Raw genomic sequence first — 26074 nt, forward strand, 5'->3', positions numbered from 1 at the left:
TAGCACACTCTGCCAACCCTGATGTCCTTGCCGTGTCTGAATCCTGGTTTAGGAAGGCCACCAAAAATTCTGAGATTTCCATACCCAACTATAACATTTTCCATCAAGATAGAACTGCCAAAGGGGGAGGAGTTGCAATCTACTGCAGAGATTGCCTGCAAAGTAATGTCTTACGTTCCAGGTCCATACCCAAACAGTTCAAACTTCTAATTTTAAAAATTAATCTCTCCAGAAATAAGTCTCTCACTGTTGCCGCCTGCTACCGCCCCCCCTCAGCTCCCAGCTGTGCCCTGGACACCATTTGTGAATTGATCGCCCCCCATCTAGCTTCAGAGTTTGTTCTGTTAGGTGACCTAAACTGGGATATGTTTAACACCCCGGCAGTCCTACAATCTAAGCTAGATGCCCTCAATCTCACACAAATCATCAAGGAACCCACCAGGTACAACCCTAAATCCGTAAACATGGGCACCCTCATAGACATTATCCTGACCAATTTGCCCTCCAAATACACCTCCGCTGTCTTCAATCAGGATCTCAGCGATCACTGCCTCATTGCCTGTATCCGCTACGGGTCCGCGGTCAAACGACCACCCCTCATCACTGTCTAACGCTCCCTAAAACACTTCTGCGAGCAGGCCTTTCTAATTGACCTGGCCCGGGTATCCTGGAAGGATATTGACCTCATCCCGTCAGTTGAGGATGCCTGGTAATTCTTTAAAAGTAACTTCCTCACCATCTTAGATAAGCATGCCCCGTTCAATGCAGAACTAAGAACAGATATAGCCCTTGGTTCACTCCAGACCTGACTGCCCTCGACCAGCACAAAAACATCCTGTGGCGGACTGCAATAGCACCGAATAGTCCCCGCGATATGCAACTGTTCAGGGAAGTCAGGAACCAATACACGCAGTCAGTCAGGAAAGCAAAGGCTAGCTTTTTCAAGCAGAAATTTGCTTCCTGTAGCTCTAACTCCAAAAAGTTCTGGGACACTGTAAAGTCCATGGAGAACAAGAGCACCTCCTCCCAGCTGCCCACTGCACTGAGGCTAGGTAACACGGTCACCACCGATAAATCCATGATAATCGAAATCTTCAACAAGCATTTCTCAACGGCTGGCCATGCCTTCCTCCTGGCTACTCCAACCTCGGCCAACAGCTCCGCCCCCCCCCCGCAGCTACTCGCCCAAGCGTCCCCAGCGTCTCCTTTACCCAAATCCAGATAGCAGATGTTCTGAAAGAGCTGCAAAACCTGGGCCCATACAAATCAGCTGGGCTTGACAATCTGGACCCTCTATTTCTGAAACTATCCGCCGCCATTGTCGCAACCCCTATTACCAGCCTGTTCATCCTCTCTTTCATATCGTCTGAGATCCCCAAGGATTGGAAAGCTGCCGCGGTCATCCCCCTCTTCAAAGGGGGAGACACCCTGGACCCAAACTGTTACAGACCTATATCCATCCTGCCCTGCCTATCTAAGGTCTTCGAAAGCCAAGTTAATAAACAGATCACTGACCATCTCGAATCCCACCGTACCTTCTCCGCTGTGCAATCCGGTTTCCGAGCCGGTCACGGGTGCACCTCAGCCACGCTCAAGGTACTAAACGATATCATAACCGCCATCGATAAAAGACAGTACTGTGCGGCCGTCTTCATTGACCTGGCCAAGGCTTTCGACTCTGTCAATCACCATATTCTTATCGGCAGACTCAGTAGCCTCGGTTTTTCTGATGACTGCCTTGCCTGGTTCACCAACTACTTTGCAGACAGAGTTCAGTGTGTCAAATCGGAGGGCATGTTGTCCGGTCCTCTGGCAGTCTCTATGGGGGTACCACAGGGTTCAATTCTCGGGCCGACTCTTTTCTCTGTATATATCAATGATGTTGCTCTTGCTGCGGGCGATTCCCTGATCCACCTCTACGCAGAAGACACCATTCTGTATACTTCTGGCCCTTCCTTGGACACTGTGCTATCTAACCTCCAAACAAGCTTCAATGCCATACAACACTCCTTCCGTGACCTCCAACTGCTCTTAAACGCTAATAAAACCAAATGCATGCTTTTCAACCGTTCGCTGCCTGCACCCGCCCGACTAGCATCACCACCCTGGACGGTTCCGACCTAGAATATGTGGACATCTATAAATACCTAGGTGTCTGGCTAGACTGTAAACTCTCCTTCCAGACTCATATTAAACATCTCCAACCCAAAATCAAATCTAGAATCGGCTTTCTATTTCGCAACAAAGCCTCCTTCACTCACGCCGCCAAACTTACCCTAGTAAAACTGACTATCCTACCGATCCTCGACTTCGGCGATGTCATCTACAAAATAGCTTCCAATACTCTACTCAGCAAACTAGATGCAGTTTATCATAGTGCCATCCGTTTTGTTACTAAAACACCTTATACCACCCACCACTGCGACCTGTATGCTCTAGTCGGCTGGCCCTCGCTACATATTCGTCGCCAGACCCACTGGCTCTAGGTCATCTATAAGTCCATGCTAGGTAAAGCTCCGCCTTATCTCAGTTCACTGGTCACGATAACACCCACCCGTAGCACGCGCTCCAGCAGGTATATCTCACTGATCATCCCCAAAGCCAACACCTCATTTGGCCTCCTTTCCTTCCAGTTCTCTGCTGCCTGTGACTGGAACGAATTGCAAAAATTGCTGAAGTTGGAGACTTTTATTTCCCTCACCAACTTTAAACATCTGCTATCTGAGCAGCTAACCGATCGCTGCAGCTGTACATAGTCCATCTGTAAATAGCACACCCAATTTACCTACCTCATCCCCATACTGATTTTATTTACTTTTCTGCTCTTTTGCACACCAGTATCTCTACTTGCACATGATCATCTGATGATTTATCACTCCAGTGTTACTCTGCTAAATTGTAATTATTCGCTCCTATGGCCTATTTATTGCCTACCTCCTCATGCCTTTTGCAAACAATGTATATACTATTTCTTTCCTACTGTTATTGACTTGTTTATTGTTTACTCCATGTGTAACTCTGTGTTGTTGTCTGTTCACACTGCTATGCTTTATCTTGGCCAGGTCGCAGTTGTAAATGAGAACTTGTTCTCAACTAGCCTACCTGGTTAAATAAAGGTGAAATAAAAAATAAAAACTGTCCTATTCTTTATGCCCAGCAGGGAATACTCTGACCTTTGACCAAACCTAAAGAGACATGCAGTCTGTTAATTCAGACGTATGATTTAAGAGCCCTGTAAAATGAAAATGATTGTGCTCTTGCACATATGCCACTTAATGGAAAATAACCATGGCACTCAAGCCAACCACACTGGTTTAAGTGCCAACTGTTTGAGAAGAAATAGATGCTATTGAGACAATTATCTAACAAAGTGGTCAGTAGAGGGTGAGCCACAGCGAGGGACAAGATGATACGGAGAACGCAGAGCGGGGTGTGAAGTGACAGTCATCACATCTGGTCTCATCTATAATGCATGGGTCTTTAAAACGGAGGTTTGTCACATATTGAGAGCTGCCGCCTGAAATCAACACTGACACCCAAGCTTCTGCCAGGGGAAACAGGCTAGAGGATGGAGAGAAGGAAGGAGAAAGGAGTCAAGAGTCAGAGTTCTGTTCATCCCAACATATCCCTTGCTTCCGAGCCTGAAATTATTTTGAGATAGATCATACAGTAGAGAATACATCTGGCTAAGAGTGTGTAGACATACAACACTTTGAATACCATACTTCTCGTCTTTTATTATTAAAATCAAAAACTAAAAGAGCGCCCTAAACAAAATAGAATGCCAAGAACGATCCTAATCAGCAATCCAAAGAGTGAATTTATAATTTTCTCACACTAAATTCTAAACACAGCTCAGATTCCTCTCTGACCCAAAACAAAACATAATTTTCACATAATGACAGTCCACCCACTGCCTGCCATCATCTATTTGACAAAGACAGGTGAAGTGGGCAAAATAACAGTCTATTTTCCTGTGATGAGGGGGTTTCTCAGCACCACAATTACAGAGTCTCCTCTCAGGAACATCTTGGAGATGTAACGGTCCTTGTTTACTGGTTTGGACTTCTTCTTGCCCTTGCCACTCTTGGGAACTTCTGTCCACATCTCCTTCACATTCTCCAGGACCATGTTGCAGTGTCTGCATTGAGAAGGTAATACAAATGTATGCAGTTAACCAAAACAAAAAGTATTAAGAATAAAGCCTTTGGGAGGATATGGGTAACATGTGATGACAAAATGCAGACATTATCTTGTCTCTATTTGCTGGACATTTGTGATTAACCGTATAACTCCAATGGATGACTTCCCAACTCAGTGGCCTAAATACATAAATACCTGTCAAATGCCTTGACACGGCCAAGCAGCTTCTTGTTGTTTCGGCAGTTGACGAGGACCTGTGTGTTGTTTTTGACAGACTGGGTGAGCACAGACAGGGGCCCAGTATTGAACTCCTCCTCCTCCCGCTTCTGGAGCTCCTCAGGAGTCATCTCAGTCTTGGGTTTATTTAACAGGCTCCTAGAAGGATTATTGAGGATACTCATTGTTAACAGAGTTCAACTCCAGGCAATTCAAACATTGTTGATAGACATCATTATGATGATAGCGACTTGACACAACTAAAGTTAATTCAGACCAACAGTTAGCTGATAAAAAAGTTTGAAAACTGTTTAACATGAAGACGCCAAAGACAAGATGTATTAGCTTGCTGGCTAATAAGTTCCTATTTTTATTATGATCAACATGGGTCATCTACAATACATGTTAGCTAGCTACAGTAGTTACTATCGCTAATAACGTTAGATCATCGTGGCTGGCTAACGAACAGCTATCGTTAGCCAGCCAGCTAGCCAAATTTAGCTACACATCTTTCCACAGTGATGAGGCCTCTGTTTTACTGTATCCAAACAAAGCACACATTGTTTTTTTTAAAGTACTTACATATTTTCTTCAACGAATGGCGATTTTAGCAGGAAAACTAGCTTGTAAATAGGTTAGCTTTTTGCCGGATTCTTTAATCGCTTCAACACTACACTCGTGTGTTGTCTGACCAACGGCTTCCGGGTCCCATTTAAAAAATATTGCAATAACTTCCGGGTCGCCTTAACATTTATTTAGAATACATTATCTGGATACATTTTTATTAATTATGCAATGATGTAAATGCTGTCTCAGTTGTAGAATGCAGTAGAGTAAATTAACTATAATTTAGACCTTATTCGTATTAATCTCAAGATGATTTTAGAAGAAAACGATTATTTGTGAGAGAAAGAACATGTCATTTGATACTTAAAACACACAGGAGATTTCCTAAAAACCTGCAACAAAAAGTCACTTCCGGTCGTAGCTGTATTGAAGTGGCGAGTGTTTAGGTCCCGGACACACACAGCTTTAGGCTACATATCAGCGATCACTGCAAATATTGGCAGACACAGACCCACAGGTAACTCTGTTGTAGACCTCTTGGTGACAGAGAGGAGAATGAATGCATGTGAGAGACATAGATGTACATTATCTGCACAGTACTGAGACATTGGGAGATTGGCTTACTGGGAAGAAACAGGCCGGTGCCTTGGGGTGGGGGTGGGGGGGGGGGGGGGGCATCAACCTTATTTCACAGGGTGGCGGCTCTACCGTGCTAGGTGATCACACCCACAGTGTGCTGATTTGGGAGGCCCAGGTCTGGGATTGATTTACAGTGCTTGACTATCATTGTGAAACATACATAACAGCTTAGACTTGCCCCTCTTCACTCACTCACTTCCGTAATGTCCCCCATAAGCCTCGGATGAATTATTCCAGAGGGGCTGGGATTTTTGACTGTTTCTTGTAAAGTGGACTTTTTAGACTGTTAGCTGTCCATACACCTATGTCAAGGTGTGTGTGTGTGTGTGTGTGTGTGTGTGTGTGTGTGTGTGTGTGTGTGTGTGTGTGTGTGTGTGTGTGTGTGTGTGTGTGTGTGTGTGTGTGTGTGTGTGTGTGTGTGTGGTCAAGCTACAGGGTCTTGGTGAGCACAAGCTGCCCCTGAGTGCTCAGACACATCTTGAGGCCTGCCTCAGTCCCTCTCCTCATGTTGATTTACTCTCTTCCCTGTGGTACTGTGAGTCTGCTGGCTGAGGGATTTAGAGGTGTGGGGTTATTATCAACGCCTGTCAGAGGATAGCTGTTATTTATTACTGAATTAACAGCAAACAGGACCGTATTACAGTTGCCCCAGGATACACAAAGCCCCATTCTGTACTAGCTTACCTGTTGATTCACTCTCTCCCTCTCTATCTCTATACCACATTTACTCATGTGAGTAATGAAAATGTTATTATAATCTTTGTATCTAGATGCTAAGTTTGCCAACAGTGTTGGTGTAAGCTTACATGATCCATCCTAAGAGCAGTATCCTGGTCTAACCGCAGCCGTCTAGGAAAGGTGGCTACAGTCCCCATGAAGCCTATTTTGTTTGATAGAGGCACACTTCGTGTTTAATTGCTATATTGTAATTACTTTTCCACCATGGCCTATTTATTGCTTTACCTCTCTTATCCTACTTCATTTGCACATGCTGTATATAGATTTTTATACTGTATTATTGATTGTATGTTTGTTTATTCCATGTGTAACTCTGTGTTGTTGTGTGTCGAACTGCTTTGCTTTATCTTGGCCAAGTTGCAAATGAGAACTTGTTCACAACTTAAATAAAGGTGAAATAAAAATAAAAAAATAAAAAAACTTCCAGAAATCTGTCCTTATCTTCGTCCTCACACGTCTATTTTTGTTAACTTATATCTCGGATGAGCCCCAAGAAAGGTGAGGGAAAATTCATCAGGTGGTGATGTCACGTGCAGGCAAAACAGTAGAAGTAGATCAATGAGATCAGCCAGACTGTGATGTTTATCTATGTATCTCGCTCCCTATACATCTCAGTCAAGGCTGCCCTTTACCACACCTGTGTAGTTTTAGTTTTGAACTTTTGATGATCTTAAAGGCCCAGTGCAGTCAAAAACATGAGTTTACAATGTTTGTATAAACTATATATAAAAAAGTATGTGGACACCCCTAAACATGTGTGGATTCGGTTATTTCAGCCACACCTGTTGCTGACAGGTGTATAAAATCAAGCACACAGTCATGCAATCTCCATAGACAAACTTTAACAGTAGAATGGCCTTACTGAAGAGCTCAGTGACTTTCAACGTGGCACTGTCATAGGATACCACCTTTCCAACAAGCCAGTTCATCAAATTTCTGCCCTGCTAGAGCTGCCCCGATCAACTGTAAGTGCTCTTATTGGGAAGTGGGAACATCTAGGGGCAAAAATGGCTCAGTCGCGAAGTGGTAGGCCACACAAGTTTACAGAATGGGACCCCCGAGTGCTGAAGCGCGTAACATCTGTCCTCAGTTCAAACACTCACTACCGAGTTGCAAACTGCCTCTGGAAGCAACGTCAGCACAAGAAGTGTTCGTCGGGAGCTTCATGAAATGGGTTTCCATGGCCGAGCAGCCGCACACATGCATAAGATCACCATGCGCAATGCCAAGCGTCATCTGGAGTGGTGTAAAACTTGCTTCCATTGGACTCTGGAGCAGTGGAAACGCGTTCTCTGGAGTGATGAATCACTTTTCACCATCTGGCAGTCTGACAGATGAATCTGGGTTTGGTAGATGCCAGGAGAATGCTACCTGCTCCAATGCATAGTACCAACTGTAATATTTGGTGGAGGATAAATAATTGTCTGAGGCTGTTTTTCATGGTTCAGGCTCCTTAGCTCCAGTGAAGGGAAATCTTAACGCTACATCATACAATGACATTCTAGATGATTCTGGGCTTCCAGGTTTGTGGCAACAGTTTGGGGAAGGCCCTTTCCTGTTTTAGCATGTGCTTCCAGGTTTGTGGCAACAGTTTGGGGAAGGCCCTTTCCTGTTTTAGCATGTCAATGCCCCCGTGGACAAAGCGAGGTCCATACAGAAATGGTTTGTTGAGATTGGTGTGGAAGAACTTGACTGGCCTGCACAGAGCCCTGACCTCAACCCTGGAACGCTGACAGCGGCTGAATGGAAGCAAGTCCCTCCAGCAATGTTCCGACATCTAGTGGAAAGCCTTCCCAATAGAGTGGAGGCTGTTATAGCAACAAAGGTGGGACCAACTCCATATTAATGCTCATGATTTTGGAATGAGATGAATGAGATGTAGTGTTTATTTCCACAATATGAGGATGGACTAATGCTTTGAAATTATAAAGATCATCCTAGCAAAACAGGCTGAAATATCAGGCAGTCTTTTCAAACAGCTCTTACACTGAAACGGCATTGAGTTTTTGTCTGCCTGGTAACATCACCATGCAGTAAATGACTTAACAGACCAATAAGAAAGAGAGTTCCAATCCTCTCTGCCAAAAACAGCTAGTTTTCAGATTTCCCCTCTCCACTCCCAGACAGTCCTAGCAAAATTATTTATTGAGGAATTGCTCTTTGCTAAGAAGCTATTTTTGTTTCTTTTTGACCATTTTAATCAAAAAATATATAAAGTAATTTAATTGTTAACTTAATTGTTACCCAGAAATGCTTGATATTGAGATAAAAATGGCTGCATTAGAACTTTAATACTTACAGATACAGCAGCCTGGCTATTTGTGGTGGTAACAGTGGGTTTCATCAGCAGGTGGCATTGAAGTTTCTGTCTAAATATGACCATGAGTCTGACACAGAAAAGTGTTGAATGGGCTGGGGGAATGTGTGTGTGTGTTTATGTGCTGGATTCCTTAAGTACTCATTGATACTCACTTCCTGTACCTCAAGTATCACAGAACCGACTCTTATGTTTTGAATGTATATGTCATACAACTCATCACTTTTATATCACTATTTATGTTTTTATTAAAAATACATTATAAAATGGATCACATTATTACACATATAGCAGTATATGTATGACATGCGTAGAGTTCCCTGTACACACACATTTGCAGGCTTTAAAGGGAAAAAGTTAACAAAAATAGCTAGTGTATATATAGTACAAATCATGCAGGACATAGTCACCACCTCTGGGATGAAGCATTTCTCAAAGCATAAAGTGGCAAGAAAAAGTATGCAAACTCTTTGGAATTATCTGGATTTCTACATAAATTGGTCATAAAATTAGATCTGATCGTTATCTAAATCACAACAACAGACAAACACAGTCTGCTTAAACTAATAACACACAAATTATTGTGTCTTTGTCTATATTGAATACATAATTTAAACATTCACAGTGTAGGTTGGAAAAAGTATGTGAACCCCTAGGCTAATGACTTCTCCGAAACCTAATTGGAGTCAGGAGTCAGCTAATGTAGAGTCCAGTCAATGAGACGAGATTGGAGATGTTGGTTAGAGCTGCCCTGCACTTTAAAAACCACTCAAAAATGTTGAGTTTGCTATTCACAAGAAACATTGCCTGATGTGAACCATGCCTCGAACAAAATAGATCTCAGAAGACCCAAGATTAAGAAACGTTGACTTGCATAAAGCTGGAAAGGGTTACAAAAGTATCTCTAAAAGCCTTGATGTTCATCAGTCCATGGTAAGACAAATTGTCTATAAATGGAGAAAGTTCAGCGCTGTTGCTACTCTGCCTAGGAGTGGCGTCCTGCAAAGATGACTGCAAGAGCACAGAGCGCTGAATGAGGTAAAGAAGAATCCTGGAGTGTCAGCTAAAGACTAACAGAAATCTCTGGAACATGCTAACATCTCTGTTGACGAGTCTACGATACGTAAAACCATAAACAAGAAAGGTGTTCATGGGAGGACACCACGGAAGAAGCCACTGCTGTCCAAAAGAACCATTGCTGCACAGCTGAAGTTCGCAAAAGAGCATCTGGATTTTCCACAGTGCTACTGGCAAAATATTCTGTGGACAGATTAAACTATAGTTGAATTGTGTATAAGGAACACACAACACTATGTGTGGAGAAAAAAAGGCACAGCACACCAACATCAAAACATCATCCCAACTGTAAAGTATGGTGACGGGAGTATCATGGTTTGGAGCTGCTTTGCTGTCTCAGGGCCTGGACAGATATCTTACAGGAGAATGTAAGGCTATCTGTCCGCCAATTGAAGCTCAACAGAAGTTGGGTGATGCAACATGACAATGACCCAAAACACAGGAGTAAATCAACAACAGAATGGCTTCAACAGAAGAAAATACACCTTCTGGAGTGGCCCAGTCAGAGTCCTGACCTCAACCGGACAGAGATGCTGTGGCATGACCTCGAGAGCGGTTCACACCAGACATCCCAAGAATATTGCTGAACTGAAACAGTTTTGTAAAGAGGAATGGTCCAAAATTCCTCCTGACCATTGTGCAGGTCTGATCTGCAACTACAGAAAACGTTTGGTTGAGGTTATTGCTGCCAAAGGAGGGTCAACCAGTTATTAAATCCAAGGGTCACATACTTGTTCCACCCTGCACAGTGAATGTTTACACGGTGTGCTCAATAAAGACATGAAAACGTATAATTGTTTGTGTGTTATTAGTTTAAGCAGACTGTTTGTCTATTGTTGTGACTTAGATGAAGATCAGATCAAATTTCATGACCGATTTATGCAAGTCCAGGTAATTCCAAAGGGTTTTTCTTGCCACTGTATTTAGTTTAGTTGTATTCTAAAATGTAGGAAATGCACAACACAGCATTGTGTTCATATTGAGACACAAATGGAGACAATCCCTATAGGTTTGATTTTGACGAAATAGGCTAGTGCAGATGGAGAGAAAATTCTTAGCCAATGTTTTACTTTTAATCCTGGAGTATCAAAATAATTATTGACTTTTGTTTCTAATTTATACATTATTTTAGTTGCATCAGAGTAAATACTTTATTCCAATACCTTTTCAGACGTGACCAAAGATTTCGTTTTTAAATTAATTACGCACATCCTTCCTCAAGCAATACGATTGATAGAGGACATTTAAGAAGACAATTGTTATTTTAAGTTTGTTTTAAGTTAACAGTGAATTGTTGAAGCACATCAATTTCTCAATTTATATGAATGGAAATAAGTGTTTTTATGTCTCTATTTTGGTTGGTCAGGGCGTGAGTTTGGGTGGGCATTCTATGTCTGGTGTTCTATGTTGTCCTTGTTTTGTATTTCTATGTGTTTGGCCTGGTATGGTTCTCAATCAGAGGCAGCTGTCTATTGTTGTCTCTCATTGAGAACCATACTTAGGTATCCTGTTCCCACCTGTGTTTTTGGGTGGTTGTTTTCTGTTTTGTGTGTCGTCACCTTACAGAACTGTTCGTTTGTCGTTTTTGTTGATTTGTCAAGTGTTTCGTATTTTATTAAAAGTTATGAACACTTATCATGCTGCACCTTGGTCCTCTTCTCCTTCTCCCGACGACGTTCGTTACAATAAGACTATCATTGGAAAATCTCGCCAGTTTTCTACAGATATCTGGAGAGCACTCATGGGACACTGTTGTACAAGTTATTTTCATTATTTTATATATATTTTAAACTATATTCCATATAGCCAACATCCCTAAGACTTAAGCCTAAAAATCGCAAAACGGAGTTACAACACCATGAGCAAAAAAATGAATACAAATGTCAGAGAGTGATGAGCCTGTCCGTAAAAGTAGCCTAAACGGTGATGCAAAATCTCGCAATAACAATCTCGACCTTGTTAATTAGCTTAACAGATGCCAAATAGTTGTATTTTTTACGACATCATTCACCATTATGAAACTATCTTACGGCATCTCATCTTGTGATGTATAGTTAGTGTTATATTTGTTATTTTAATAGGCTACTAACGAAATGCTATCAAAGGAAAATACACGTTTTAAAATGATCTGAGCGCACCTCAAATATTGCCCGTTATTCGTGAAATAATACAACATTATTCTAGGTTATTGCACTGAACATTTTTGAAATGGTGAGTGGTGTTTTTAGTGATACGTTTAGATGGAAATTGCACATTCACGCGTGATTGGCGATTATTTAAAAACGGATGATTAAATCAATGTTTTCTTTCCAAAGACAGATAGGACTATTTGGATAATAGCAAACTCACATCAATTTTGATCAATTTCGCAGTATTGGTAAACATTAGAAAGATACAATCCTTAAAGAGAAACATACGTTTTTAATTTAAATAGAGAATTAAATATGGTCATTTCCCTGCATCCCAAGAAAGATGGGTGTTGAGTGTGCTCGTGCAACACACTGGCTCGTGTGGCTGCTTGGAGGAAAATAATTAGGGAACTCCATGCATAAACTCCCCAAGCAATCCGATGGTCCATTCTTTCCGGAGTCAATGTGTCCGGCTGGAGATGCCTTGGATGAGGGGTACTCCTCCTGGCACCATGCATTGAACGTCGCCGGGTGGGTAACCGGGTGATGCGTGTAAAAATAACTCGCTTGTCCGGAGAGCAGGTCAAAGGAACAAGGGTTAGGGTGAGACATAGTGCATGCCAATGATGAAGAGGCGAATGTTGTGGCTGCGCTCATTTGGTGATGGCGACAGTACTGCGCGCCTCCACCCATGCCAACATAAGACGACTCTTGGTTTGTTTGGAAGAGTCGGTCTGCCCTAGCATTTATGGCACTCACGTGGTGTGACCGTTGAGAAAGGATCGAGGTGACATAGTTGGACTGATTGGGCCCTACATATGACCCTGTGCCCGGGTGTGAGTGCGCAGGATGTTGAAGGTTAATAAGAAACGATGGCACCGGCCAATAAAATGACCCAGTGAACGCCTGCCCGGCGGCAGTGGTGGTCAAACGGGAATGCCGTTTAATTGCCAGCTTTGCCCGGGTGCCCGCCGTGGAACGGCACCGGTGTTTACCAGTTGTGCCATCTATGAACATGTTCTCGCTTGAAGGGTCAAGCATCCAGTAGTTGCCTTTGCCTGGGTCATCATAATGGCGAGGTATTTTGACAAAGCACTTGTTCAAACTCAGGTTATGTCGGATGGAATTCTGCCATCCTTGTCTATTTTCTCGATAGTAAGGGAAATTGCCTATGATGAACTCATAAATGCGGTTGAGGGTAAGCCTTCGCTCCGGGCTCTGGCGAATAGCCATCATTATCAGAGCGTTATAGCTGAAAGGAGGTTTCTCCGGTTTGGCTTTTCCCTCTACTCCTCCACATGTCTTCACCTCTCCAACTCTCTCGGTATCTTTTCCGTCTTCCCTTTTGCCATTTCTGGAGACTCGTTTGTCCTCTTGGACTGCGTATTCTTTATTGTCACAGTTTTTGTCTCTATGTAAATCATATTTTCCATCTTGAGCACAAACTTCTTTAGGCCTAGTAGATAGCCCCGAAGAAATGTGTTTTCTGGAAAGGGGCTTGGAGCATCCGGAAGGATCCCATCCAGTGCGGCGCCGTCGTCACTCATCACTCCCTCTCGTCGAAACAGTAGGCTGCTGATGCTGAATGATGACTTGTTGACAAATCTGACAGGGGCTTTCAAATCCTCCATATTCAACATTACCCAGTTCCCACGGTCTCTGGCAGTCTGAAGAGAAGGAATGTCTAAATCCACGAAATAAGAAGCACAACGTATTAGGGTGCGAAAGACAAAATGCGCCCCTCGTGCGCTGCCAACTTCACTGACTGATCGATGAACTCACAGGTTCAATTATAACACTTCCGATGAGCGTGACACTCAAACCTCTCACCTGCGTCCCGCCCTCTTGTACTGCCTCTCTCCACTCCTTTCCATCTGTTTACACAATAACCTGGCAAACAGCCAATCAAAGACGAATTAGGTGAAGGTGTGTAAGTAATTCTGGGGCCTGTTGCACAAAAGTAGAATTAAGACATCCGGGATAAATGACTCAGCTGAGCTCAATGAAGCCAAAACATGTGCGTCCAGGCTTAATTGGTTGCACAAAGACCAAGCCAGGATGAGCAGACACGGATTCATTAAGCCAGGTGAAACCAATCCTGGATAGGTGCGCGCTCACGGCTCACTCAAATAGACCCCGCCACAGATCACAGATTAACTGATTTACCATGGCAACTAGAGCCGCGTACTTTTCCCCGTTGGAAGCACAAATCCTCATGGAGGCATACGAGGAGGTAAAAGATATAATTAAGAAGAAAGGCAACACCGCCACAGTGATAAAGCAAAGAGAAAAAGCGTGGCAAAGTATTGCAGACCGCCTGAATGCGTAAGTAGTGCACAATTACACACTCACCGCTCCGCTGAAACATCACAATTACAATTCAAATATTTAATTCACATCTCCAAAAATGCAGTTGTACTGTAATTATGAAACGGTTAAATTTTTAATTGAAATGCACTGCAGATATGAGTGAAATTGTGTAAAGTAACTCCATCACACTGTATAAAGCTATGATACATTTTTTGATATTTTTACTGAAAACAAGACAAAAATACCAAGTAATTTTTTGCAGTGTGACTCCATTAAATGTGTGTGTGTGTGTGTGTGTGTGTGTGTGTGTGTGTGTGTGTGTGTGTGTGTGTGTGTGTGTGTGTGTGTGTGTGTGTGTGTGTGTGTGTGTGTGTGTGTGTGTGTGTGTGTGTGTGTGGATTAAACATGAACGGGCCAAAACGGACATGGCAGCAGGTCAAAATCAAATACAAGAACATTCTGCAGAATGGTATGGTCCCTGACTAATATTTAACAAAGCACAAGCATATATTGTACCCAGAAGGTGCCTGCTCACGCATTGTCTGTACTGTTTTAGCAGTGAAAAAGAATACCCACAGACAAGGCACGGGTGGTGGGTCACCAAAGGCTGACCTTACCCCAGCAGAGGACATGGCCTTGGAGCTAAATAAAGGCAGGCCCGTCTTAGAGGGGATCCCTGGGGGGAAAGAGACGAGCATAGGTTCCTCCCAAGATGCCACCCGCTTCATTCAAGGTATGTCCTTCCATCTCTACATGGGATACAACCACATTCATATTGAATCAATTTGGACTGTCTGACTTTGGTTTACCTATTGCCTTGCAGTGTCTGGCAGCACTGTGTTCCTGTTAGAGCCACCAGCACAAGCACCAGACGATGCTGATCCAGTGAGTACTCCATCAAAGGCATACTGTAGGCCTGGCATGTCTTGTCTACTAGCTTCAATATGAATCCGATTAAATGTGATAGGGTGAAGGCCCCAGTGCAGCAGCAACAGCACATGATGGAGACGATGATGAGGAGGAGACCATCTCTCTGGATTCCAGAAGGCATGAGGTATCATGTTAAGACTGTGAAAGTACTATTTACTCTACAATGGTGAGGAGTCCTCATCAAAATCAAAAAATCTAATTTCTTTTACAGGACCCAGATGCTATACAGTGGGAAAACCAGCCTGGCAACATAGTGCGTATTAATAAAAGGACACCACATCCTGCCAAATTCCAGCTGCGCTAATTGTATTGTGTTCACAGAGCTCACAAGCTATCAGAAAGTTGTATGGCAACCACCTCCGGCGCCAAATAGAACTGGCAGACATAGACATTCAGTACAAGAAGAAAAAGATGGAAAATCTTGCACTGGAGTCCGAAATAAAAAAGAGGACAATTAGGAAACTGGACCTTGAAATAAAAAAACTTGAGAGGGAGGTGAGATATGCCTTCAATGTACACTGTATGCTAACTGTAACACAAATGTATTAATCATTATTTTTCTTTCCTCCCCCAGCTCCAAGAAGATGACACAGCTCAAAATAAAAATTAGGTATATTCTCGTAAAGTCAAGTGAGCCATGACATATGAGCTCTTATTGTGAGCACACAGGACGGTGGCATCTTTCTAAGGTTTTTTTTATTTTCCCAGCAATCAGTACAACCAAGTCATCGTTATAAGGCATCGCCCTCTTTTGCCCACCCCCCCAGCACCAGGTGTGGCCACTAGCCTATATGAAGGCCCAAAATTGTGTGTTCCTTTCTGCTCTGACAATGGCATGCCCATTCGTGCGAGATGTGGTGGATGAAGAAGCACTTGTGCTGAGGAGAGCCTTCAGGCGAGAAAGGGTCTTCAGGGACCGGTTGGACCCACTGGCCTTCCCTGATGACCATCTATATGAAAGATACAGGTTTTCTGCAGATGGCATCAGGTATCTATGCAGACTACTGGGTCCCAGGATTAAGCACCGCACTGCACGGAGCCATGCACTGAGTGTGGAGCAAATGGTTTGTGTGGCCTTGCGCTTTTTTGCTAGTGGAGCCTTCCTGTACTCAGTGGGGGATGCAGAACAGCTGAACAAGGCCACAATTTGCCGCACAATAAGGAGTGTGTGTCTGGCTATCAAAGCATTAGCAGATGTCTTCATCTCCTTCCCTGGCCACAGAAGACTCTGTGACATCAAAGAGGAGTTCCATAGGATTGCAGGTAAGAGGATCTACAAATTACAGGACAACTGTTAACACATAGTAGGATACTCATTACTTTGTGTGACAGGTTTCCCCAATGTCATTGGTGCAGTGGACTGCACACACATAAGGATAAAAGCCCCCTCAGGTGCCCATGAGGCCGATTTTGTGAATAGGAAATCCTTTCACAGCATTAATGTTCAGGTGAACATAACTTTTTGATATTGTCCATTGACGAACACTCTGCATTGCCAGTGATGTGCATTGATTGGTGTAATATTCCTCATCTTATGATTTCAGATGGTCTGCAATGCTGACTGTGTGATCAGCAATGTTGTGGCAAAATGGCCTGGCTCAGTCCATGACTCCAGAATCTTTCGGGCCTCTGAAATTTATCAGTGCCTATCACAAGGTAAGCCACACAACCCCTATTTATAACCATCATGGCTGTGTCAAGAATATCACTGTGTTTATGAGGTAGTAATGATGAGATTTTGTGTTGACAGGTGAATTCTCTGGTGTGTTGCTGGGAGACAGGGGGTATGGCTGCCAGCCTTTTCTCCTGACACCTTTCACAGACCCCCAGGAAGCACAGCAGGCCTACAACCATGCCCATGCCAGGACCAGGGCCAGAGTTGAAATGACCTTTGGCCTCCTGAAGGCACGCTTTCACTGCCTTCACAAATTAAGGGTCAGCCCTGTTAGGGCATGTGATATTACTGTGGCTTGTGCTGTCCTCCACAATGTGGCCTGCCTGAGGAAGGAGAGGGCCCCCAGAGTGCCACCAGCCATGGACTGGGACAATCCGGCAATCTTCCCTGATGACGACAGTGGTCGGCTGCTGAGGGACCAATATGTGTTGAATTATTTTAGTTAGTATGTGTGCTTTCAATTTTGGTTAAATATGTCCTGCGGTGGCAGAGGAATTTGGTTTTTTTTGGGTTCGTTTTTTGACGAATTTGGCCTCTTATGATGTTTGTGCGGTATACTGTGTGTAATACAAGGCTGCAGGGAGGCTACTGCATCCATTCATTTGTCTGTTCAGTTGATGTGTATGGATTTGTCCTGCATTTATTTTAGTGTGCAGACATGCAGGGTGTGTTATATACAGACCTTTGAATGTGTATGTATCATTTTGTATAATATGCTTGGATTCTGTGCTTTCCATCTTGTAGAGTCCCTGTGACTTCAGTTTCGAAAGGAGCTGATGGTTTACCTGCTTTGTTTTGTCCTTATTCAATAAAGGAACATAATGTTACACATTGTGTTTTTATATTCATATGGAATGTGTATTTGTTTATATGACAGAGTACTAGGGCCACACTGAAGAAAAAGGATAAAGTCATAAATTTATGAGGCTGGTTCTTTCTGCAGAAAAGCTACATATTGTTTTTACAGTTTTGATACTTATGACAATGTGATACTTAATATTCTGGCACATCAGCATGTCTTTGTTTATGAAACCATACTGAAGTACAATTTCACGAAATGCCCCACATCTGTCATTTTAACAACTGTCCTCCTTTAAAACAACTGGTTACAATATTATGACTTGTGTTTTTTTCCCCTCTGTGGCCCTAATATTCTATCATTTTATATATAGCCTTATAGTCTATGGGAAACTGTAAATTATCTAATGATAGCAACATCATCTAAAAATCATTTTTTATCCAAAATCATTGAAATTAATGATCACAAATGTTTAAATAATAACAGTGGGTCTAGTTATATGTGATAACAATGTATAGTGAGCAGTGAAATAACTATTGGTTTCCATTTGTGGTGACTGCTGACTGACATTAGGGATGAGATTAAATAGATCCTGGAATTTAGCCTGGTCTGGAGCAGGCTAGCTCCACAGAATAAATCTCCATGGTAATTTATACCATAACATATCCTCCTGCCCCCTATCCATCTTTAGTGCAACCGGATTACGGATCAATTGAGCCAGGATCACCAAGATATCCTGGCTTAATCCCTTATCCTAGTTTTGTGCAACAGGCCCCAGGAGGTAAACTCTTAAGGTAAGTAAACAAACAGAGGATTTAAAAGAGACATAGGTGCGGGGCAGCTTGTGCCGCCTTGAAGTCTGCCTGCAGGGCATGCGGCTTCCTGCACAACAGTTGACAGGTAAGATTTGTTGTAACATCAAGGCGCACAGCATGAAGCTGCATTTATGTTTCACATTTGTCTCTTTTCTCCCCCTTAATCCTACACCATGCAATAGAAGTGTACACTTGTTTGGAATGTTGTGCCTTTAAAGATTGCTTACAATGTTGAAACATTTACAGGTAGGCCTACAAGCTTTTCTCCCTTTGACAAATGATGTTTTATGTGTGTGAAGCCATCTCAATTCATTCCAAAAGCTTAAACTCATCCAGCACAACAAGTCAGGACAATATAATATTTTGGCCACCCAAAACTGAAATCCCATCCAGTTTTCTGTCAATAGTTTGTATTTGTTCAGCAGCATATTTTTTTGTATTTACTCTTAATGTGAGTTACTCTTACACCTTTCTCAGTTCTTATTTCCTAGAAAACTTTATAGCAGCACACTCATAGAAAAAGGAATAGAATAGTATGTGGACAATCTTATGTGAATACCAAAATAAATAATAACGTTTAGTCTAATATTTCTACTAAACAGATGTGTAATGGTCGTCCTGGAACGAAGGTGACCAAAACGCAGAATGGTAAGTGTCCATGTTAATTTATTATAACAGAACACGAAAATACAAAATAACAAAGTGAATGTAAGAAATGAAAATCGAAACAGTCCTGAAAGGTGAAACAACACAAAACAGGAAACAACTACCCACAAACACCAGGTGGGAAAAGGCTACCTAAGTATGGTTCTCAATCAGAGACAACGATAGACAGCTGCCTCTGATTGGGAACCATACCAGGCCAAACACATAGAAAAGAAAACATAGGATGCCCACCCCAACTCACGCCCTGACCAAACCAAAATAGAGACATAAAAAAGGAACTAAGGTCAGGGCGTGACAAGATGCATTTTACAACTTTAAAATTTGACCTCTACAATTACACTGTGAATGGGTGGCAACTTACAACAGATAATTTCTGAAGCTGCTTGCACATCAATTGCCAGGACCAAGTTTGGGAAACCCTGCTAGTATAGGCCATGGCTACGATGTTCTGGGTAATCTCTTCCACCAGCCAACTCTCTCTGTCTTTCGAACCAGTAGCAATTGAGTCTGTGGATGAGGTTATGTTCAGGGAAATTTTAGATGTTTTAGTGCAGCATATAGTCTCTCCCCAGGACATTCGGTGACCCTCAAGTCTCTGTGCCCAAGTAGGATAAATACAGGGTGCAAATGTCCCTGGGAAACCCCACACTGCAGGAGCTGTTTAACAGATTACAGGGCTGCTGGACTGGGGCTCTCATCTGAAACAGAGAAGCATAACCCATTGGTACCAATGCCTTACACCCTGTAAGGACCGGGAGATGGAATGTCCAATATTGTGTTTTTTACTGTTGAAGTTGCCCGTGAAGACAATGGCCAAAGAGTTGTGATTGTTGCCCTTGGTATGTGCACCCACAACACCCCAGCCACGGCCTTCATATACTGTGCAATCTCCCCCAATAAGAAAGCTGCAAATGCCAGAAAACAGTTATTATGCATATAGTATTATCCTAACTCAATGAATGATGGAAAATACCTGGAAAGGAGAGGTCACTCACTTGTATCCAATGTCATCAAAGTTCCTATCCTGCATATGCATTCTCTGTATGTGGATAAGCTGGTCCATACATTATTGGATGCCCCCGCAGTGCAACACTGCCGTGTGGTGTATGACAACTCATTGAGCAGGATACTTGAGGGTCTCCCGGCATCGAGGGGCTGCTGCTCCCCACTGTCCTTGAGTAACCACCTCTACTGAAATGCATGCATATGGGTAACCAACCACAGTAAATCTGTACCATATCCAAACTGTAGACCTAACAATTCACTTTAGTTTACCCATTCATAACAAAGTATCATACCTAGATCTCAAAGCATCATCAGAAATCATTACCTTCCGACAGAACTCATATAGGTACTTCCTTACCAGTGACTCTTACGTCCATGTATTATACTATCCAGAATTGCTTTTGATTTTGTCGCTAGAGGTCATTGAAAAGAGGCAGTTTCCTTGACGTTCCTCAGAATAAATCATTGTTAACAACATATTGTTAAAGGGTATGTGGACAGTGTTTCTCCAGCGGGTTATTACATGTTCTGTGTACTTTCCTTTCATGTGCATGCCAATCATATTACTCATGCTTTTCTCAATGACACTATTACACTCAATGGGTCTAAAACGCATTGAGAAATACACATTGGGAAATATACTGCAGTGGGCAAACAGATATGCCTAGATACAAAAAGGGAAGTCGAAGTTACACCACTAAAGAGGAACATTTCATATGCCCAACTATAAATGATAATACTTTTTTTACCTTCTATATTTTAGCTCTTTTTTTGGATGCAAGTATTGCAACAGAGATCGGGTCACACGATAGTGTAACAATGGAAATTCAGGAAACATTTAAAATACACAACAGTGGCATGCAAAGTCTTAGAGAAGTCTTTCAATCAAGTTTTTGAAAGAAAACAGAAGCATTTCACAACAAAAGTTTGTCTTTTTTTAATTTCAAATAAATGTAAAAAGTACTAGAGCTAATACTTTAACACAATTATGTCCCAACAGGTGTTCCTCCACAACATGGTAAGAAATGGCATTTAAATGGTCCATACAAATCTTAGCAGTTCCTCTACGTACACTCCAACAAGATGATGAAGATCTAACACACAAAGCTGGTATTCCTGTAAAAGTTTCTGATTTGGCAGACTATTTTAGGCCCACACAACCACCAGTCTTTCTGATTTAAGCAACAGTGAACCCCAGTGAGACATGGTGGCCTGTTGGGCAACAGCAGAGACTGTGGATGCATACATCAGACCTCCTCTTCATCCTCCTCACTCTGTCCAGCGGTGTCCACAGTGAGGGGCTGCGCAGACATAGTACAGCCTCATGGCATCCTACATAGAAGATAAAGCAGTAACTTTCATATACACCACATACCAATGTCTCCATATAGCTCAGTGGACTCTAGAATACTCTGGTATTTCTAGATTTACCAACTATTTGGGGACAGTGGGTGTTCTGTGATGAACAATTAGCAACGTACCTCAGCCTTCATACTGTGTGACTGGAAAAACAATGCCACCTTGTGGCCGCACTTGAGAATAGAGGGAAGAGATCAATATTTTAGATTTATCTGGAAGGGAGATACCTAGTCAATTGTACAACTGAATGCATTCACATGAAATGTATCTTCCGCATTTAACCCAACCCCTCTGAATCAGAGAGGTGCGGGGGCTGCCATAATCGACATCCACGTCTTCGGCGCCCGGGGAACAGTGGGTTAACTGCCTTGTTCAGGGGCAGAATGACAGATTTTTACCTTGTCAGCTGACATTATTTTGAAATGATATAGATAGTTTGTGAATAGAAATAGTGTGGAGAAATTGCCTGGTTTCAGAGAGCTAGAGGAGGGAGATGGAGAACGAGGGTTTGTTTGAGTGTGTTTGTGTTGGCCACCCTCACTTTGGGCAGGGGTGATCCTCTGTCTGAGGTAGCGTTGGATCCTGGGACACATCTGCAATGATCTGCTCAGCTCACTGAGGAAAGAAGAGACAGAGAGGTGAGACATAGAGAAGAGACCAAGAAGAGACAGATACAGACCTGCCAACCCTGTCCAAGTTTTAAGAGTACCAGACCCGCGTGGCAAATTGGGAGATTCAACTCGAGCAAATTGGGGTTTTCTTTTTCCCAGCGCTCGTGCGCGTGCTGTTTGTGAGTCTGATCGCAAGGTTTCTTTCTTGACAGCGTTCCATTTACACATATGGTGAAAGTCACTAACAATATCTAATTAGAAAGAACACACAAAGGGCCTTTATTCTTGGAGTTTTTTAAACATTTTATTAAACAAATAATAACAAGTTATTTGTTTAGGTACAAAATGTACAAACGTCTTATCCGCAATAAAAAAATGAATACACTGTGATATGATAAGAACACATGTTTGACGCAGAGCATCAGTATCAAATAAACATGTTATCCATAATAAAAACGAAAAAGCTATGATAGGAAACAGTGGGTAGAGGAACGCTTGTCACCTCTCAAACAGGGCCAATCACTAGGGCCAGCTGACAAGTATTGGCTTTTTAGACACGGATCCTAATCAACACTAAAAGCAAACTCATTTTGGAAACATAAAAACAAAAACAAATGATAGCATCGACACAGACCGCAAACTGGCAACACAAAGCATAAGTAGGCTACCGCAAAGGGAATCTGAATGCTGTTCGCTAGAAGAGTCTGGTGTTCCAGACTATGTAAAGGTGCCTATTGTATTTCTTTGCAGCGCGTACGTAATTTCAGATTTTCGAAATTGATAAAATCTAAAATCTAGTGCAAAGGCATTTTAGAAGCATTGCCTCTATAGCTAATACCGGACACTCATTCATTCTTCATCGCGCAGTCTTCTAAACTCCCGACTCCATTTAATGCCAAGATGTTTATATTTATTATTATACTTTTGTAAAGCTTTTTGTGACGTGGATCATGATTACAGTTACAGTCTATCAGGTTGCGTGATCCTCGTAATGTTACGTGAAAAATGCAACTAATGGGACGCAGAATTAAATGTATATCACACTCGCACAAATGCGACCAGTTATTTTTCCTATTAGCATTTAATTTATTTCACTAGCAAATTCGAGTGAACTGCTGGCACTTTAGAGCCCACTGAATGTCCATCTTATGTTCACTAACGTTAGCTCGAAACAATTACTGTTTACCTTTCCACAACACACGGAGTCGAAAAGGGATTTGTCCATGTGTTGACGTACAGCTGACAGTCGGTAAACTCAGCATCACAACAAACACCAGGTAGCTACGTCGAATAATTATGTATTAATTTCCATGTCCGTTGACACAAACTCCGTACATGTCTGTGTGTTGCAGCTCGAGAATCGGGATGTTAGATTTACTCAGTGGATTTATTTTTTATTAAAATGTTTAAAAAAACACAAAAAAGCAGGCCCTATTCATTTCTGCGTGCTTTTAACTCGGATCTCGTACCTGCATACATGGACAGAGAATTGCGTAGTTGGTATGCAAAATGCGTGCATGTTGGCAGCCCTGCAGATATGAGACAGAGAGAAGATACAGATATGAGACAGATGTGAGACCGAGAGAAGATACAGATAAGAGACAGAGAGAAGAGACAGAGAGTGTGAGAGAGAGATGAGCAGTGCTTAATTTGAGCAGGATCCTGCACCTCTCAGATTTGACTTTATTTGTTCCGGCACCTATTTGCCCATATCCGGTACCTCTCGCGGCATGATTTATAAATTATTTCACTGTTCGCACTGTAGCCATTCTAATGAAAGCGATCAGCATTAAATCGAGTTGCCTCGTTATTTATCACGCACCCCAGAAAGACCATCATGTAAAAGCGCGGTGAACCTTCTATGTAATCCTCCTCTCCTGCCACACTGATTCCAGACCTGCTCTCTTATTTGTACATAGAGGTTATGGGGAGGGCCAGTGGCGTAAGTAACTGATCTTGGCACAGGTCTTAGTAGTGGTGGTCAGTTAGTGAAGAGGTCTCCAAGTAATATTGACACGTAGCCTAGTCGTCTCCCTACTGAATTTAAATCGTGGGAAAGCCCAAAAAAATTTTTTATAATAAAAGGCAAACGAGTTTGACATTTTAAGTCCAAAAATCCAGAGAAAGAAGGTGAATCGAACCCAGAACGAGCCAGAGAACTGTCAGTGCAGGACGAGAGGAGTGAGGGGTAAACTGTTCCTGATGGCGATGCTAATCCCGCCAGTTCAGCATCACCATCGGCACCTCCACTAGCTAGTAGGCCTATTAGCGAGTCAGACTCAGCGGGAGAGATGATACAGAAATGAGAAAGAGAGATGAGACAGAAAAGACAGATGGCCTAATTGCCCATGACAGAGGTTTATTTGAGTGTCTGAGCATAAGTGGTGGGAAATAGGGATCACCTACTCAACCTAGTGGGTGATCTTTTTTAAATTTATATTTATTTCACCTTTATTTAACCAGGTAGGCCAGTTGAGAACAAGTCCTCATTTACAACTGCGACCTGACCAAGATAAAGCAAAGCAGTGCGACAAAAACAACAACAGAGTTACACATGGGATAAACAAGCGTACAGTCAATAACACAATAGAAAATCTGTATACAATGTGTGCAAATGAAGTAAGGAGGTAGGGCAATATATAGGCCGTAGTGGCGAAGTAATTGCAATTTAGCAGTTAACACTGGAGTGATAGATGTGCAGATGAGGATGTGCAAGTAGAAATACTGATATAAATACTGGTGTGCAAAAGAGCAGAAAAACCCCCCAAAACAATTATGGAGATGAGGTAAGTAGTTGGTTGGATGGGCTATTTACAGATGGGCTGTGTACAGCTGCAGCGATCGGTAAGCTGCTCTGACAGCTGATGCTTGAAGTTAGTGAGGGAGATATATGTCCCCAACTTCAGTGATTTTTGCAATTCGTTCCAGTCATTGGCAGCAGAGAACTGTAAGGAAAGGCAGCCAAAGCAGGTGTTGGCTTTGAGGATGACCAGTGAAATATACCTGCTGGAGGGCGTGCTACGGGTGAGTGTTGCTATGGTGACCAGTGAGCTGAGATAAGGTGGAGCTTTACCTAGCAAAGACTTATAGATGACCTGGAGCCAGTGCGTTTGGCGACGAATATGTAGCGAGGACCAGCCAACGAGAGCATACAGGTCGCAATGGTGGGTAGTATATGGGGCTTTTGTGACAAAAAGGATGGCACTGTGATAGACTGCATCCAATTTACTGAGTAGGGTGTTGGAGGCTATTTGTAAATGAGGCTATTTGTAAATGACATCGCCAAAATCAAGGATCGGCAGGATAGTCAGTTTTACGAGGGTATGTTTGGCAGCATGAGTGAAGGAGGCTTTGTTGCGAAATTGGAAGCCGATTCTAGATTTAACTTTGGATTGGGGATGCTTAATGTGAGTCTGGAAGGAGAGTTTACAGTCTAGCTAGACACCTAGGTATTTATAGTTGTCCGAACCGTCCAGAGTAGTGATGCTAGGCGGGCGGGTGCGGGCAGCGATCGGTTGAAGAGCATGCATTTAAGAGCAGTTGGAGGCCATGGAAGGAGTGTTGTATGGCATTGAAGCTCGTTTGGAGGTTTGTTAACACAGTGTCCAAAGAAGGGCCAGATGTATACAGAATGGTGTCGTCTGCGTAGAGGTGGATCAAAGAATCACCCGCAGCAAGAGCGACATCATTGATATATAGAAAGAAAAGAGTCGGCCCGAGAATTGAACCCTGTGGCACCCTCATAGTGACTGCCGGAGGTCTGGACAACAGGCCCTCCGATTTGACACACTGAACTCTATCTGAGAAGTAGTTAGTGAACCAGGCGAGGCAGTCATTAGAGAAACCAAGGCTGTTGAGTCTGCCGATAAGAATACGGTGATTAACAGAGTCGAAAGCCTTGGCCAGGTCGATGAAGACGGCTGCACAGTACTGTTTTTTATCGATGGCAGTTATGATATCGTTTAGGACCTTGAGCGTGTCTGAGGTGCACCCGTGACCAGCTCGGAAACCAGATTGCATAGCGGAGAAGGTACGGTGGGATTCGAGATGGTCGATGATCTGTTTGTTCACTTGGCTT

At 42.8% G+C, this 26074-nt stretch overlaps 2 protein-coding genes, 2 long non-coding RNA genes and 1 pseudogene across 5 annotated transcripts; 1 reads left to right on the forward strand and 4 right to left on the reverse strand.

Moving 5' to 3' along the window:
* Nucleotides 1-3717: 3717 nt before the first annotated feature.
* LOC139548124 (small nuclear ribonucleoprotein Sm D2) lies at nt 3718-5088 on the reverse strand. The gene is made up of 3 exons (XM_071357535.1): nt 4942-5088; nt 4339-4518; nt 3718-4141 (listed from the first exon to the last, which is right to left on the reverse strand). Coding segments are annotated over exons 1-3 (357 nt in total). The 5' UTR covers nt 4944-5088; the 3' UTR covers nt 3718-3966.
* A 7010-nt stretch (nt 5089-12098) lies between these two features.
* On the reverse strand, nt 12099-13211 carry LOC139548125 (forkhead box protein G1-like). Its single transcript, XM_071357536.1, has one exon. It carries the CDS (start codon nt 13060-13062, stop codon nt 12136-12138), a length of 927 nt encoding a protein of 308 aa, XP_071213637.1. The 5' UTR covers nt 13063-13211; the 3' UTR covers nt 12099-12135.
* A 3382-nt stretch (nt 13212-16593) lies between these two features.
* LOC139548126 (uncharacterized) lies at nt 16594-17568 on the forward strand. Its single transcript, XR_011669654.1, has 2 exons — nt 16594-16722; nt 16817-17568. It is a non-coding gene; the product is annotated as an uncharacterized lncRNA (long non-coding RNA).
* Nucleotides 17569-19010: 1442 nt separating this feature from the next.
* On the reverse strand, nt 19011-20560 carry LOC139548628 (peptidoglycan recognition protein-like; annotated as a pseudogene).
* A 388-nt stretch (nt 20561-20948) lies between these two features.
* On the reverse strand, nt 20949-24552 carry LOC139548127 (uncharacterized). Of its 2 annotated transcripts, none has more exons than XR_011669656.1 (4): nt 23466-24552; nt 21927-22000; nt 21508-21558; nt 20949-21358 (listed from the first exon to the last, which is right to left on the reverse strand). It is a non-coding gene; the product is annotated as an uncharacterized lncRNA (long non-coding RNA). The 2 variants fall into 2 exon arrangements; XR_011669655.1 differs by lacking the exon at nt 23466-24552 and adding an exon at nt 23183-23456.
* Nucleotides 24553-26074: the final 1522 nt, after the last annotated feature.

This window comes from Salvelinus alpinus, chromosome 21 (genome assembly GCF_045679555.1).
Source record: "Salvelinus alpinus chromosome 21, SLU_Salpinus.1, whole genome shotgun sequence".
Taxonomy (NCBI): Eukaryota; Metazoa; Chordata; class Actinopteri; order Salmoniformes; family Salmonidae; genus Salvelinus; species Salvelinus alpinus.

Bases quoted from the DNA above. Each gene is read 5' to 3' on its own strand.
- LOC139548125 (XM_071357536.1), bottom strand. From the start codon at position 13,062: ATGATGGCTATTCGCCAGAGCCCGGAGCGAAGGCTTACCCTCAACCGC.
- LOC139548124 (XM_071357535.1), bottom strand. The intron at 4,142-4,338 runs GTATTTATGTAT...TTCTCAATGCAG, and splicing joins CGTGTCAAGGCATTTGACAG to ACACTGCAACATGGTCCTGG.